Raw genomic sequence first — 14,789 nt, forward strand, 5'->3', positions numbered from 1 at the left:
GAGGAAGATTTATCGAGTGATTTTGTAAGTAGTATATTATCTGGTGATGGAGGGTAGCTAACATGGCTTCTGACACTTGGTCAGATTCAATGATCTGGACCTGTACTTTCAGTCTGGTGGATAAAGTATTATTATTAGGACTCGCGTTATAGTTTGGGAAAATTGTGAGAACAACACTTCCTGCATGAAGTGTAGTTATAATAGTTTCTATCACAGCATTTACATAGTGGAGGTAGTTGGAGTTCAGTAGAGCTATTTTTCAAAAAACGGGCTGGTTCTTCCTTTCATGAAAAGAAAGGATGAGTCTGACAACCCCAAAGTGTAAAATTGTACATCCTTCAGTCTTTTAGTGGTTTATGAGATACTAGGGAATCTCCAAATCTTTGTACTGCTCCTAGTTTGTAGCTCTTAGGTTGCATTGGTCTAGTCTAGATGATTGGACGTACTCTTTCATATGAGGGTGGTTTGTATAGATAAGATTTCGGATGGATCTAATAACACTTCTTTGTCTTTTGAAAATGTTGTACGAACTTAATAGAGGAGGTATTGTTTCGGCAATTTGAGCATCTTCTGAAACATGAGAGTACTCAATAAGGTTTTCTAGTTTATGAAAATTAATTTTTTACAGAGTTTAGGAAGCGATAAAGAATAAGTAGCAGTAATAGGTTGAGTGTTTGGTTCAGGTGTTTCCATGTTTAAGTGATTTTTTCCCTTACTCACTCTCTTTATTATATGCATACCATACGCACCCCTTCTTTTTGTACAGGCTTTGATACCACACTGTCCAGGGGTCTTAAATATCATGAAACCCAACCTTAAAATAGCCAATCATAGACATAAAAGAATAAAATTTATTTTTTATCATCAAAACATTAAAATTTATTTACTATTTTTTTATTCACTCCTCTAATTTTTAATTTATTTAATATCTAATTTTTTATTCAAATTTTTAATTTTTGATGGTAAAACTCTTCTATAAAATCTATTTTTTAAAAAAGTAAATACATTCATACACATTATTAGTATTTTAAAATCTTTCATACTTCTTTTTTTTCAAAAATAATCACGTAGTGGTATTGGGTTAGAAATCAGGAAGCAATAGAATTAAATTCTCTTAAAAAAAACTTAAACTTTGTTGTTTATTGTGTGATCTTTTCGATTTAAGGAATTAATCTGCTCAATTTAAAAAACAAAAAATAATATTTTAATGTTGTTAAGTCAATATCAAACCTCGTAATCCTGTCAGTTGTTCTAGGAAAGTTTCTCCATATGATTGCAAGAAAAGTGTCTGTGTGACCGTAACAAAGCGCACTTGTTATCATTGAAATTCACGCGCCAACGACATAAAGTATTCAAGTTTCTTATAAATTTACTTGTAAGTTCTTCACTTTCATAAAGACTCTCATAACAAAGCGCACTTGTTTTCAGTCTGTGTTCTTCTTTAATCAGGTTTTACTCTTCACTCTTTAATCTGGGTTTATTCTTCATTGTTGTAGCTTTGAAATTTGAACATAGAAACCAATGCATGTAGAATTATAAGTTGAAATAGATTGTTTCATTTTAAAATTGCTGACATGGTACATAAACAGATATTTCCATGATTTTTCTGTTTTTAGAATCATCAAGTAAACATGAATCATTTCGATTATGACGAAGTTCCGATTATGTTTGAAGCATGTTCGCAGCGATCTGATGAGCCTGAGGATTCTTCATTTCGAAGGAACATATCGAGGACACCAAGTGCTTCAATCTCTATTTCCATGGCTTACTTGGATCAATCCGAGACACAATCGAAACTTGCAAGGAAAACTCCGATCGACCAGATGAGTGGTCCACTATATGCAACTGGAAATCCTTTTCAGAATAGTTTAGTGAAGGCAGGGAATAGGAAAGATGGATATCGTTGGGATAACGACTATGGCAGAAAAAATGAACACTTGTTGATGTCTGGACCACTCGGAATGTGTAATGATCCTTATTGCACTACTTGCCCGACTTACATCAAAGTTTCTCAGCAAAGAAAACCTATAGCTTCAATTATCTTTGATCCCAAGGTATCTTTCTTCCTAAACTAATTGACTATTGATTCTTTGTAACTTCTTGTACAAGTTATTTGCAGTTAATTTTATATAATCAATCATGCTTTTGTTTATGTTATGAATGTTTATAGTTCCACAATTCTCTTTATGGCGACTTCAAAGGTTTTGGAAGAAAACTTCTTTCTTTATGCTCTCCATGTATTCCTGGAGTTATGAATCCTCACACTAAGGTTGTACAAGAATGGAACAAGTTTTTGGCCATATTTTGCTTGGTTGCAATTTTTGTTGATCCATTATTTTTCTTCTCGATCTATGTGGATGTGAATAAGGTATGGTTCTTTTCCTTTTATTTTATTGTGAAATATTTCCAAATCATTTGCTTTACTTTTTTCCTTGCTTAAAAAAACATCACTTTTTCTTATTCCTGCAGAATAATATAAGTATTGTTATCGACTGGAAAATGGCAAAAATACTTGTTTTACTTAGAAGCGTAACTGATGTTGTGTATTTCTTGAACATTCTTCTCCAGGTAATTTTTATATAATGTGCATGTCTTATGAATCTTAAATATGGTTGTTGAATTATAAGCCTAGTTTAATGTGTTTTCATAATTTAAAAATTAAATAACTCTAGTAAGTTGCTATTTTGCAGTTTAGGTTGGCTTATGTTTCTCCTGAGTCAACGGTGGTTGGTGCTGGAGATTTAGTTGATCAGCCCAAGGAAATTGCTCTTAATTACTTGAAGCGTTATTTTTTCTTCGACTTATTTGTCGTATTACCTCTTCCTCAGGTATATTATATCTCTACATATGCATCCATATAAATACTTTATATCTCATGAACTTTTACTTGAAAAAATATTTTTCCTTGAATAATAGAGATGCTCATGTTGAACTTAAACATTATAGGGATACCTTGTTATGCTAATTGTCCTAAAAGTTTAAGCTATTTGTTTTCCGTTAGAAATTAGTTTTTCTATCTATAATAACTTTTGTGCTATGGCAGTGTTGTGCCAAAGAACTTTGCTTTCTTATTTCTATCTTTATATAAACAACTTATTGTTCAAGTTATACTTGCAGATAATAATATACTTTGTCCTACCAAGTTCCTTGGTGTCTTCAGAAGCAAATTATGCTAAGAATCTTCTACGTCTAGCGATCCTAATACAGTATATTCCTAGATTGTTCAGATTTTTGCCTCTACTAATTGGCCAGTCTCCAACCGGATTCATATTTGAATCTGTCTGGGCAAGTTTCATTTTAAATCTTCTCATTTTTATGCTATCTGGCCATGTCGTCGGTGCATGCTGGTACCTCTTTGGTCTACAGGTGAGTTAAAACGACATTTGAAGCTTTATTTTCATGAAATGCAATTTCTTTCTTAATGAAGTTTCATACTTAGATTTGAATTCTCACCATGCATGTGGAGGTTTGAGAAGTTCTAACTTTTGTCCTTTTATCCCTCTTTCTTTTTCCAGAGGGTTAACGAATGTTTGCAAGATAAGGGTACCTCTGATTGTTTGGATTCCTCATCTGGTGCTTTTTCTTATGGAATCTATGCCAATGCTATACCACTTTATATAGAAACTAGTGTGGTCAACAAATATGTGTATGCATTGTTTTGGGGATTTCAGGTATGTATTTCGTTCTTTTATTTAGGTACATAGTTTTATAAAATCATATTCATATCACTTTAACATTTAATTTATAAGAATGAGGAAGACAAAGGTTAAACTTTGAAAAACATGATCAGATGATCTCTAATATCATATCAAGGGCTAATTTGAACCGATACTAAGAGGCACGTGAATGGTTTAATATCACTTACCAATTATATCTCTGTGATCTTTAATATAGCAAATCAGTACTCTGGCTGGTAATCAAGTCCCTAGCTATTTTGAATGGGAAGTCCTCTTTACAATGTCCATCATTGGATTGGGACTCTTGCTTTTTGCGCTTCTCATTGGAAACATACAAAACTTTCTTCAGGGTCTTGGACGGAGGTATAGCGTTTTTCTCTTACTTAACTATTAATGACTATGGTGCTCCTTTGTCGTGTGTGTTTGTTTTTGTTGTTGACAAAACTTATTTTGAATGGAATCACTTTTGGCTCTCCGTAATATGAAACCAAACACACGTCGTTTGCTTCCTTCTAAACTAACTTCTGTTTGAAGTTCAATCATTTGAAAATCTAAAAGCAATGTAGAAAGATCACTGTTTTTCCATCCTATATGATTCATGACATCAGCCTCTTAATTTTGATCTAACCTCTAGGAGACTAGAAATGCAACTTAGAGGCCGTGATGTTGAGAAATGGATGAGCCACCGTCGCTTATCAGAAGAACTCAAAAGGTATGAAATGTCTTAACTCTTATGATAAAACACATCAATACTGCAAAAACGCATTTATCAAATAATGGATTAGGCATGATGTACAAATGACGGATACATCTGTCATGCAGGAGGGTACGGGAGGCTGAACGCTATAGTTGGGCTGCAACAAGAGGTGTTCCGGAGAAAATGGTTCTCGAGAATTTGCCAGAAGATCTCCTGATAGACATAAGACGCCATCTCTTCAATTTTGTTACGAAAGTATGCATTCACACATATTACTCTTTTAATCGATTTAATTATCTCGTTTTGATGTTATATGAACTTCAAAATCTCACAGAAGACGTTTTAAATAAAATTGTTTGTTCCTTATGCATGTCTAGCTGTAACTAGCGGGTTTTCAATAGAAAATGAATGAGAAAACAGTTTTGAACTCAAAACTTAATGCATATTCATCTTGAAACTGAAACAATGATGCATCAAAAGCCAAAATATATTAAGCAATTCCTACTGCTCTTTATACAGGTTCGAATATTTTCACATCTTGATGAGGATGAGCCTATCTTAGAAGCCATTCGGGAGAGACTAATACAGACCACATACCTCAAAGAAAGCAGAATTTTGAGCCGAGGTGGTCTTGTACAGAAGATGGTGTTTATTGTGCGTGGAAAATTGGAGAGCATTGGAGAAGATGGAATTCCGGTTCCGTTATCTGAAGGGGATGCTTGTGGTGAAGAACTTCTAAGATGGTATCTTGAACAATCTTCTGAAAGCAAAGGTACAACTATACCTAATAGAAAATGAGAAATAACAAGTTTCATCAATGTGGTTTATTAAAAAATATAGAAATTAGATAAAGAGCAAAATCATTTTCACTTTATCTTTTATCAATCAATACGAGTTCTATAACTTCTCTTGCAGATGGTAAAAATAAGCTTCAAGGAGAGGGGTTGACTAGTGACAGAACAGTAAAATGCTTAACCAACGTGGAGGCGTTTTCTCTTCGCGCTAAAGACATTGAAGAAGTCACAACTCTTTTCGCAAGTTTCTTGCGGAGCCCTCGTGTTCAAGGAGTCATAAGGTCATTCATTTATTCATTCATTCCACTTCATTCATCATATCTTCACACTTTTATGATTCAACTGCACGAACGTTCATGAATCATGAAGATTATCCATTATCAAAACCATGGCTCTCACATATTGATTTGATGATTGTATTATGTTAGGTATGAATCGCCTTATTGGAGATCGCTTGCAGCAAACAGAATTCAGGTGGCATGGAGATACATGAAAAAGCGTCTCCGTAACGCTCATAGAGACAAAATGATTATTAAATATTGAACTCATAGGCTATCTGTACTCTAATGTATGTAATCTCTAGTCCTTGGAATAAAATAGTGGTGTGCTGATAGGGAGTTATGAAGTAAGTGCCATATATTGAACTTACTGTATATATGTAAGTAAATCCTTAAATTGATCGTTATAAGGAATGGAAAAAAAAACTGTCTTTTAAGAATTCAAAGCATCTGTTTTATTAATCTTATATAGGGTGTTTAAAATAAATTTAACTATTTATAGTTCCTAAAATCTAAGGTTGAGTAATACTTGGCGATGTTTGGTAAATAGTTTATTTATGAGCTTATATTATGATCTGAACCAGACCTATGATAGGCCTGAGAGATAGTTTGAGAGGTGAGCACATCGGTTGCTCCACAATGGGAGTTGTGTACTTGCAAACGCTCTGACGATCAAGTTAGAAAGAATCGTGGGGGAGGTTTTTAGAATTTAGAATAGTGTATTTGGATCTGAGTCATAAGTTAACTTTTATAAGAGAAGGATTATAATTTCTTAGACTTAAAATTCTAATCGGACAGTTATTTTGGATGACATCTGTAGATAGGTTGTGACATGATCTTGATGACATTGTCGTGGTTTGATCATCGAACCTGCTTGTGTATGTCTCTAGGACAATGAGTTTGGAGGGAGTCGTTCTGATATTGGACTGGGCTTGATCAAATTCAGAATTGTCGGCCCAAGTCTTTTGTCGAGGAAGTTAGATGATGACTTGAGTTCAAATTGTTTATTCTCGCAAGGGATCAAATGTTATCTTTTCTTTGGACCAGAACATGTAAATGGGGAATCTTGGTCGTATTGGTGAAATGCGTAAACAAAATCGTGATCTTAAATGGTTTCAAAGGGGTGTATTTACTAGAGTGCAAACTTTGATAGGTATATGTTCTTTGGGGGTAAGGTCAAATTTATTGCTTTGAGATCTCTTATGAGTCTGTTGATGAAATAATGTTGGGGTTATACTTGCTTTCCTTAGCGGACAATGTTGTATCAATGGTGGATTTGAAACGTCTTCCAAAATTAAGGATTTATTCGTTACAACCGTCTCATGTACTTTATGACATACGATCATGCAGGCATTTATGGTTCGCTTCAATCTAGGCCTCAGCGCGGTCGGTAATTTGTGGTTTTTTTTATTTCTTAACCTGGTGCATTGATCCATGATTAGTTGGATGAGGCACCTCTTTGTTGTTTTGCCTGATACATTTATTCCTGTGTAAAAGTAGATACATCTTTTTCATTTTTTTTCATCTTCATCTCTTGGTCTTCTTCCTTTTTAGTGAAATTTCACTAACACCATTGTTGAATAAAAAGAAATCCCTGTTCCTCTTCTATTAGATTTCCATTTTTGGTATGGAATCTCCTACGGCTACATTACCTCTCTGTCCTACTTTTCCGATGAGTACGTCTTAGATTTCTTGTGACACTATTAGTTTGTGTTTCTACATACTTCTCTACTTTATGCCCTATGATTTATTGTAACTAATGTTGATTTGTATTTTTCGTCCGCTTCCTGATAGTTTTCTTCTTCTTTAGAGATAATATGACTTTTGTCGAGCTCTTAAGAAAGTATACGCAAGACGAGAGTGCCACATTTAACTGAGGGACTTCTTTACTGCATGCCCAATCCATCTTGCTCTTGACCCCTAGATATATGACGAGGAGTTTGTTGCGGCACATAAGGATGCTGGTGACGAGGCAGAGGCTGATATATATAGAGAGCGGGTATTGAGCACTTATTTACTATATTTGATAGGCACTCAGCTCTTTGTGGACACGAGCTCAACGTACACAAACGTCGTTTATCCGACGTATTTATCGGACCTCGCACATGTCCATTAGTACAACTGGAGAGCGGCTACACTAGCGTACACCTACCATAGACTCGGTGAGGGATGCTTGTGGCTTGCAACTGTACCCTCTTAGTGGTAACAGTCTTATATCCTTATACATTTTCTCAAAGTTTATAATATATTTGTGATAGTATGTTTGACCATAGTTTTTTACAGCACTTCCCTGACAATATTGGCTGGGGAGGGGTGCCGAGTTACACTAAGGACATGCCGTGTGCCAGCCTTCGCCCCCATTAGGGGGAACCAAGTGTCGGATCCTTACAAGCGCTGTCTTAACTGCATGGCTGTTGAGGACATCCATTTCGAATGCTATGCTGATCACCGTGAGACGATTCTGTTTGATGAGATCGTACTGTATTCTGGATGGTTGGCTTCCAGTTCGACTATCATTGTTCGTTATCTTCCGAAGCACGTCATGTGTCAGTTCGGCTACCAGCAGACCATACATCGCCAGCCTTCTGGCTCTATTCCTATCGCTATGACCCGTCGGCAGCTAGTTGAGGTCTTTGCACACTCGGAGCACAACTTGGTTCCTTCCGATAGGGGTGGCAAAACGGGGCGCCCGCCCCGCCTTAAGCCCGCCAAAAAATGAGCGGGACAATGGGCATGAAATTCATGTCCGTCCTGCCAAGGTGGCATGTGACAGGCTTGCCCGTCTATTTTTTATTTATTTTTCTTTCGTTTTTTAATAGATTAATAGTCTTTTTTTAATTTTTCAATTAAGTTTTTCACTTATTTTTTAGAACAATTTTTTTAAAGCATCTTTTAAACAAATTTTACCTAAAAAAATATTGCATATATTTACAAACAAATGTATAAAATAAAATCATCAAGAATTTGAATTACTAGAATTAACTTCAAAAAGGACGGGCTTAAGGTTAGACGATCTTAACGGATAGATGAGGCGGGCTTTAGTGGGCGGCGGGCTTTGGCGGGCGGCGAGTTTTGGCGGGGCGGGCTTTGGTGGGTGGCAGCCCAAAATCCCAACCCAACCCGTCATTTTTTGGCGGGTGCACGGGTAGGCCAAACGGACCACCGCCCGTTTTGCCACCCTTACCTGCCGAGGCTTGGCGACCACATCAGAGAGGGACTAGAGCTGCGTCGACTGGTACATCTTCTGGTACTACAGAATGTCGCCCCCATACATGCTTCCCACCGCACCTGGATCACCGTCTATACCAGCCCACAAGGAGATTCTGCGGGCTCATCAGGCTCAGATGAACCACACTTAGGATGTTCTTCCTCAGTGTCATGAGGTTGCTGACATGGCGCGGGCATGCATTGTCGATTGTTTGTTCATTGAGGGGTCTACTGGCCTGTATTTTGTGGAGGGTATCATTAGGGTGGCAGAGGAGACATTTTTGTACCGTAGAAACCATTTCAGGACAGGTGGGGCACTCGACGGTAAAGCCAGAGTATCCAGCAAACGACGCGGTGGACGCAGAGGCGGAGGGGGGGGCCGAGGCAGCAGAGAGCCGCAGGATGATGTCTGGCTCACACACTAGTGATACATGTGATTTATTTGATATATGTACGGAACGTGTTTAGACAGAGTGCTCCGTAGGGGCGAAATTACTTCCGAAGATGCATCTACGAAAATAGGGGCGAAATTCAAATTTTGCCAAGTGGCTAAGAGGTTCAAGGGTTGTAACAAAATATTTTCTTATATTTCCTTGACAAATATACATTTCATTTTTTAAAATATTTTTTAAATTTATTATTTTTTAGAATTTATTAATTATTAAATAACAACTAATTTATTACTAAACTATTTGTATTGTATTAAGACCAAAATTCAACCAATCGTTAGTTGGCCCAGTGGTGATTGGCGCTGGACTTGGTAGGGAGAACCGCGGTTCGATCCCCCGCAACTGCGATCGGGAGGAGGATGGAACCACTTGATGCACCCGCAACTGCGATCGGGAGGAGGATGGAACCACTTGATGCCAAAACTCGCCCCCGAACCGGACTAAACCGGTGGTATAAAGAGAAAAAAAACCAAAATTCTTATTGTATATAATCATCAATCTAATCAATAGAACCTTCAATTCTTATAATCATGCTTTTAATACAATAATAAATACTTAAATATAATTATATTTTAGATTAAATATATTTGTATTTATTTAATACATTAAAAGTAAAAATAATAAGCTTCTTTTAAGGAGAAAAAAATACATGTTTTATTGAATAAATTTATATCTATTATTAATATATAAAAGTAATAGTACTTGGAAATTACAATAAAAGCTCTCTCATAAATGTACTGAAACTTTTCTTATTCCACGGGTATAAAAGTCTTTTGTCAAAATAACACAATAATATTGATTTGGCATTTATTGCTGCTGATGTGGCACTCTCTAATTTTTTGTTGATTTTTAATTTTTCGTAATTGATTATTTTTTTTCTTCAAATTCAAATCTACACGTTATTAATTATTTATTTATTTATAAAGATTACAAAACCCTAATAGGTCTATTAAATGCATGAATTATTCCATAATTTGAAACGATGAATTTTACAATTTTGAAAACACAAAGCCCTCCACTAACCAAAATTACTCCTGCCTCCCATATTTCAAACAACACTTTTCAAATTCACACAACTTCCTATCTCCATTAATTTAAGCCCTAATATTCACACCATTATTATGACTATATATATGACTATGTATTTACTTCACAGGCAAAAAATTGTTCCAACATCACCAAATGGAATCTGGCGAAAATTGAAAGGAGCAAGGTTACGCCATAACCTTATAAACAACCAGCAGTACAGAACCTACAACAAGCAACCAGCAACGCACCTCAAACTGCAAAACTACAATACACAGAGCAACGACACAACTAAACAAGATCCAGTCACACACAAAATTTGCAACAGAAGAAACATGCATAGAGTATGAAGGCAAGGAAGAAGAAGAATGAACTAAGCATAACGAGTAAAATCTTTACCTGGGCTTTGAGAACTCTTTGTTTCTGTTTATGCTTGCTGGCCTTTTTTGTATGATTGAATTTTTTTTTCTTGCTAATATTATGTAATTGATTAATGTAACTTCATAAAATGTAATGAGATTGGGGTTGAGCATTCCGATTGGGGCCTGGGTATTATTTGTTTGCGTGTTTTGGGTATTTGGTTGTTGTTTTCTTTTGTTGTTCATGCGATAGCCATGGAAGAACCGAATTGAGAGGAAATGTGAAAAGATGAATATTTCTTAGAGATAAGAGAGGTTGAACATCGTATATGGTTTGCATAGAGAAAAATAAAATTTAATTTTTTATTTCATCTATTTTCAATTATTACTTGGACCAAAAATGGCGACTTGGTTTTCTTCTATAAGGTCCTAGAATTTTTGTTGTTTATGACTATTGTTGTTTATGACCATTTGGGCCTCACGCCTTACCAGTCCAGATTATAACATATTTTTCAATTTCAGAAGATTATATTTTGTGTCTTAGTGACTATTTTGCTTCAAGTGGTGACTTTCATTGAAGCATAGAATCATCAAATGGTTGGGAATCAAGCTCTTCTAAAAAATAATCTTATAAAATCAATTTTTGATTAATTTATTTTGTTCTTTTGTAAATATACCTAAAATATTTCTATTAAAAATACATTTTAAAATTGAATTTGAAAAGTTGGATGAAATTTATCATGTTTTAAATTTTTAAAATAGAATTTGGAAAGTTGAGTGATACACGCTTCAAAATAGTCTTTTCAAGAAGAAAAGTTGAAATTCCCAGGATACTCTAAAAAAACCGTTTCAATTAAGTTTGTCATTAATAAATCATTATTTCTATACTGAGAAGTTTGTAATGATTCTTCCTTTATACTTATATAATGTAATAGGTTATTACTCTCTATTAGTAATTATTATATTTCAATTCCGTTTTCGCTTTGTTAGATTATTATTATTATTACTCTAATAAAAACATAAGCAAATTATTATTATTATTCTATTTTTTTTTCTTTTTCTTTGAGGATTGTTTTTATTTTGAACTAAGTTTTTTTAGTTTTGGTTATGAATTTATGAATATGATGATGAATGGTATATCGAAAAGTTTGCGTAAAAATAAATAGATTCCTTAAAAATATGGAAAATCAAGTTTGATTATAAAATTTGAATTATTGTAATTAATGAAAAGATATCTCTAAAATAAATAAATAAATAAAAAGAATGAAACGATATCACGTCTAATATGTCCACTTTCATAACTATTGTATTTAATATTTTTTATATTTTCAAATATTGTGTTTACTAATTAAAATCTTACAATTAAATAATACATTAATTTAATTTTAAAATCTTCCAATTATTGTGTTTAATTGTAAAAGAAGTTGATAGTAAATTTACATTTAATTAGAAAGAGTATTATCCAATAAAAAATATTGCAAAATTCCAATCATCATTAATTTTAAATTTTTTTTTTATGTAAATCAATCTGTTTATGATGTTTGTCCATAGACTTTATTACTAAAATAAATATTTTAGTCATTTACTAAAGTTTTATTTAAGTTTTTCTTTTTAAAATTTAGTAATAAATTAACTATAATTAAAACTACTATTAAAATATAATAAATTATATTAAAATTTTAATTTATTAAAAAATGTTAGTTTTTTCTATGATCAAATTATCATTTATACTAAAAAGTGTTATAAATATTTTTATATGATAAAAGAACACGAGATAATTATGATAGAAACATATATAAATTTATTATGAAAAATAGAAAATTGTCATTCTTTTTACATTTCTACAATTATATATTATCATTTTATTTAATTAGTACACATAATATAAAGTTTTATCACCACGTCAAAAATAAGTTTTGGCTCTTTATAAAAATGTAAAAAATAAAATATATTAATTGTGATAATTAATTTTAATTATTATAATAATACATTAAACATAGAAATTTTTAAGCATTTGACGGGAGATGTCATACATTTTAGGTTTGAAAAAATGAGATAATATCTCAAATAGGTTTAATAAATTTTATTCTCTAACTATGTTTAATTTCTTAATTAAAATTATATTTTTTTTAAACTTATAAATTATATTTTTTATATTATAATAATATGTTAGTGTAGAAACTAGCATTTGACGGGAGCTGTCATACATTTTATATTTGGGAAAATTGGCTAATATCTTAAACATGTTTAAATTTTTTTAGAATCAACTCATTTGGATTCAACTGGGGTTTCTTAACTCATCTGAATTGACGGGTAGATATGAAAGTATCTATAAGATACAGTTATTGACAGATCATTTTGACGGGAGCTGTCATACATTGTAGGTTTGAATAAATGAGCTAATATCTCAAATAGGTTTGATAAATTTTATTCTCTAACTATGTTTAATTTCTTAATTAAAATTATATATTTTTAAACTCATAACTCATATTTTTTATATTATAATAATATGCATTAAATGTAGAAACTTTTAAGCATTTAACGGGACCTTTTATATTTGGGAAAGTGGGCTAATATTTTAAATAGGTCTAAATTTTTTTAGAATTAACTCATTTGGATTCAACTGGGTTCTTAACTCATCTGAATTGACGGGTAGATGTGAAAGTATCTACGAGATACAGTTATTGACAGATCATTTTAATGTATATATTTTAACTATTTCTTTTGTTACTGTTTTATAAAATTGAAGTTATAAAAATAATTGACGGGTAGATGTGAACGTATCTATGAGATACCAGTTATTGATTGATCATTTTAATGTCTATCTTTTAACTATTTCTTTTGTTACTGTTTTATAAAATTGAAGTTATAAAAATAATTGTACGTTTTATTATAAATATGAAGTTGGTACATCTTATTAATATATAATTGAAATTACGTGAATATTTATGAACGACATAATAAGTTATATTATGTTTGATATTCCTAACACATGAATTAAAATTTGATAAATGATTATAAGTTATAAATATATTAATGTTACTCATTCTTTATATATATATATATATATATATATATATATATATATATATATATATATATATATATATATATATATATATATGTTACACACTTTATTTATTTATTTTCCAAAGTTTTGATAAATATAAATCTTATTTTATGCATTTTACTATGCAGGTATATGATGCAGGCTTTGTTACTGATTGGTTCAGATAATTTAAGAATATAGCATTTGAAGATTGTACCATCTATATGTTTTATTGTTTTATTTAAAGAGCTAAAAGTTTAGATGTATTATTAGCACTCTATTAAGTTTTTGGGATTAACATGACTAAGTTTGAGTTGCATTTTGGTTAAATATATATGTTTGATATATATAAAGAAACTTTTTAAGTTTAGATGTATTATTAGCACTCTATTAATTTTTTGGGATTAACATGACTAAGTTTGAGTTGCATTTTGGTTAAATATATATGTTTGATATATATAAAGGAACTTTTTAAGTCATAATTAGGTACATGTAATGTGAAGTCCCGCCAGACCCGTGCGATAGCACGAGTTTCCTACTAGTTTAATGATTGAAAATCGAATTGGTTAATTTATATAGTTTTTTTTTATAAGAAAATCTTAAAAAGTGTTAATATGATCCAAATGAATTAAATTTCAATTCATTTAAAGTAATAGATTAGATTGATTCATCTATATTTGTAATTTATATCTTTAATAAAATTAGCTCACATTCTATTTTAAGAAACAAATTACTTGATTTATTATTTTTTTAAAATAATAAAAACCAGTTAAAAATAATTTTATAGATGATACATTTTTTAATAATTAATCTATAAATAAGTATTATTATACTATCAAAATTGAAAAATTAATATATAAAAAAAATCATTTGTAATATAATTATAAAGATATTCGTTTTTTTTTTGTATTTTGAAAATAAAAATAATATAATTATACCCAAATAAAAATATTAACATATTAAATCACACAGTATTAATATTATATATATGAACTATTATCATTAGTATAATTTTATATAAATTATTGAAAGACAATACTATTATAAAACTTTTATTTCAATTATCATTATTTTCAAAAGGAATCAAATAATTTAATTAAATATTAACATTTATGATAATTGTATAGTTATATTAATTTTCTTTTACAAAAGCTAAATATTTTTCAATCTATTGTCCTTATTTTAAAAGATAACAAATCTAATATTTTGTTATTTAAAATATATCATAAATTAATTTTTGGTAAAAATTATAT

The 14,789-nt window shown here is 31.6% G+C and overlaps 1 protein-coding gene across 2 annotated transcripts; it reads left to right on the top strand.

Moving 5' to 3' along the window:
• Nucleotides 1–1,387: 1,387 nt before the first annotated feature.
• On the top strand, nt 1,388–5,886 carry LOC131628288 (probable cyclic nucleotide-gated ion channel 20, chloroplastic). 2 transcript variants are annotated; one of them, XM_058899140.1, is made up of 13 exons: nt 1,388–1,449; nt 1,675–2,054; nt 2,171–2,368; nt 2,470–2,568; nt 2,691–2,828; nt 3,118–3,366; nt 3,516–3,671; nt 3,895–4,040; nt 4,312–4,389; nt 4,500–4,629; nt 4,894–5,146; nt 5,290–5,449; nt 5,597–5,883. In XM_058899140.1, exons 2-13 carry the CDS (start codon nt 1,761–1,763, stop codon nt 5,709–5,711), a joined length of 2,016 nt encoding a protein of 671 aa, XP_058755123.1. In that variant the 5' UTR covers nt 1,388–1,449; nt 1,675–1,760; the 3' UTR covers nt 5,712–5,883. The 2 variants fall into 2 exon arrangements, with proteins under 2 accessions (XP_058755123.1, XP_058755122.1); XM_058899139.1 differs by lacking the exon at nt 1,388–1,449 and having other exon boundaries at nt 1,508–2,054; nt 5,597–5,886.
• The last annotated feature ends 8,903 nt before the right edge of the window (nt 5,887–14,789 follow it).

This window comes from Vicia villosa, unplaced genomic scaffold (genome assembly GCF_029867415.1).
Source record: "Vicia villosa cultivar HV-30 ecotype Madison, WI unplaced genomic scaffold, Vvil1.0 ctg.000441F_1_1, whole genome shotgun sequence".
Lineage (NCBI taxonomy): Eukaryota > Viridiplantae > Streptophyta > Magnoliopsida > Fabales > Fabaceae > Vicia > Vicia villosa.

Excerpts from the sequence above, each read along its gene's own strand:
- LOC131628288 (XM_058899139.1), top strand. The coding sequence starts at position 1,632 with ATGAATCATTTCGATTATGACGAAGTTCCGATTATGTTTGAAGCATGT. Across the intron at positions 2,829-3,117 it reads TCGTATTACCTCTTCCTCAG|ATAATAATATACTTTGTCCT; the intron begins GTATATTATATC and ends TTATACTTGCAG. Across the intron at positions 3,367-3,515 it reads GGTACCTCTTTGGTCTACAG|AGGGTTAACGAATGTTTGCA; the intron begins GTGAGTTAAAAC and ends TTCTTTTTCCAG.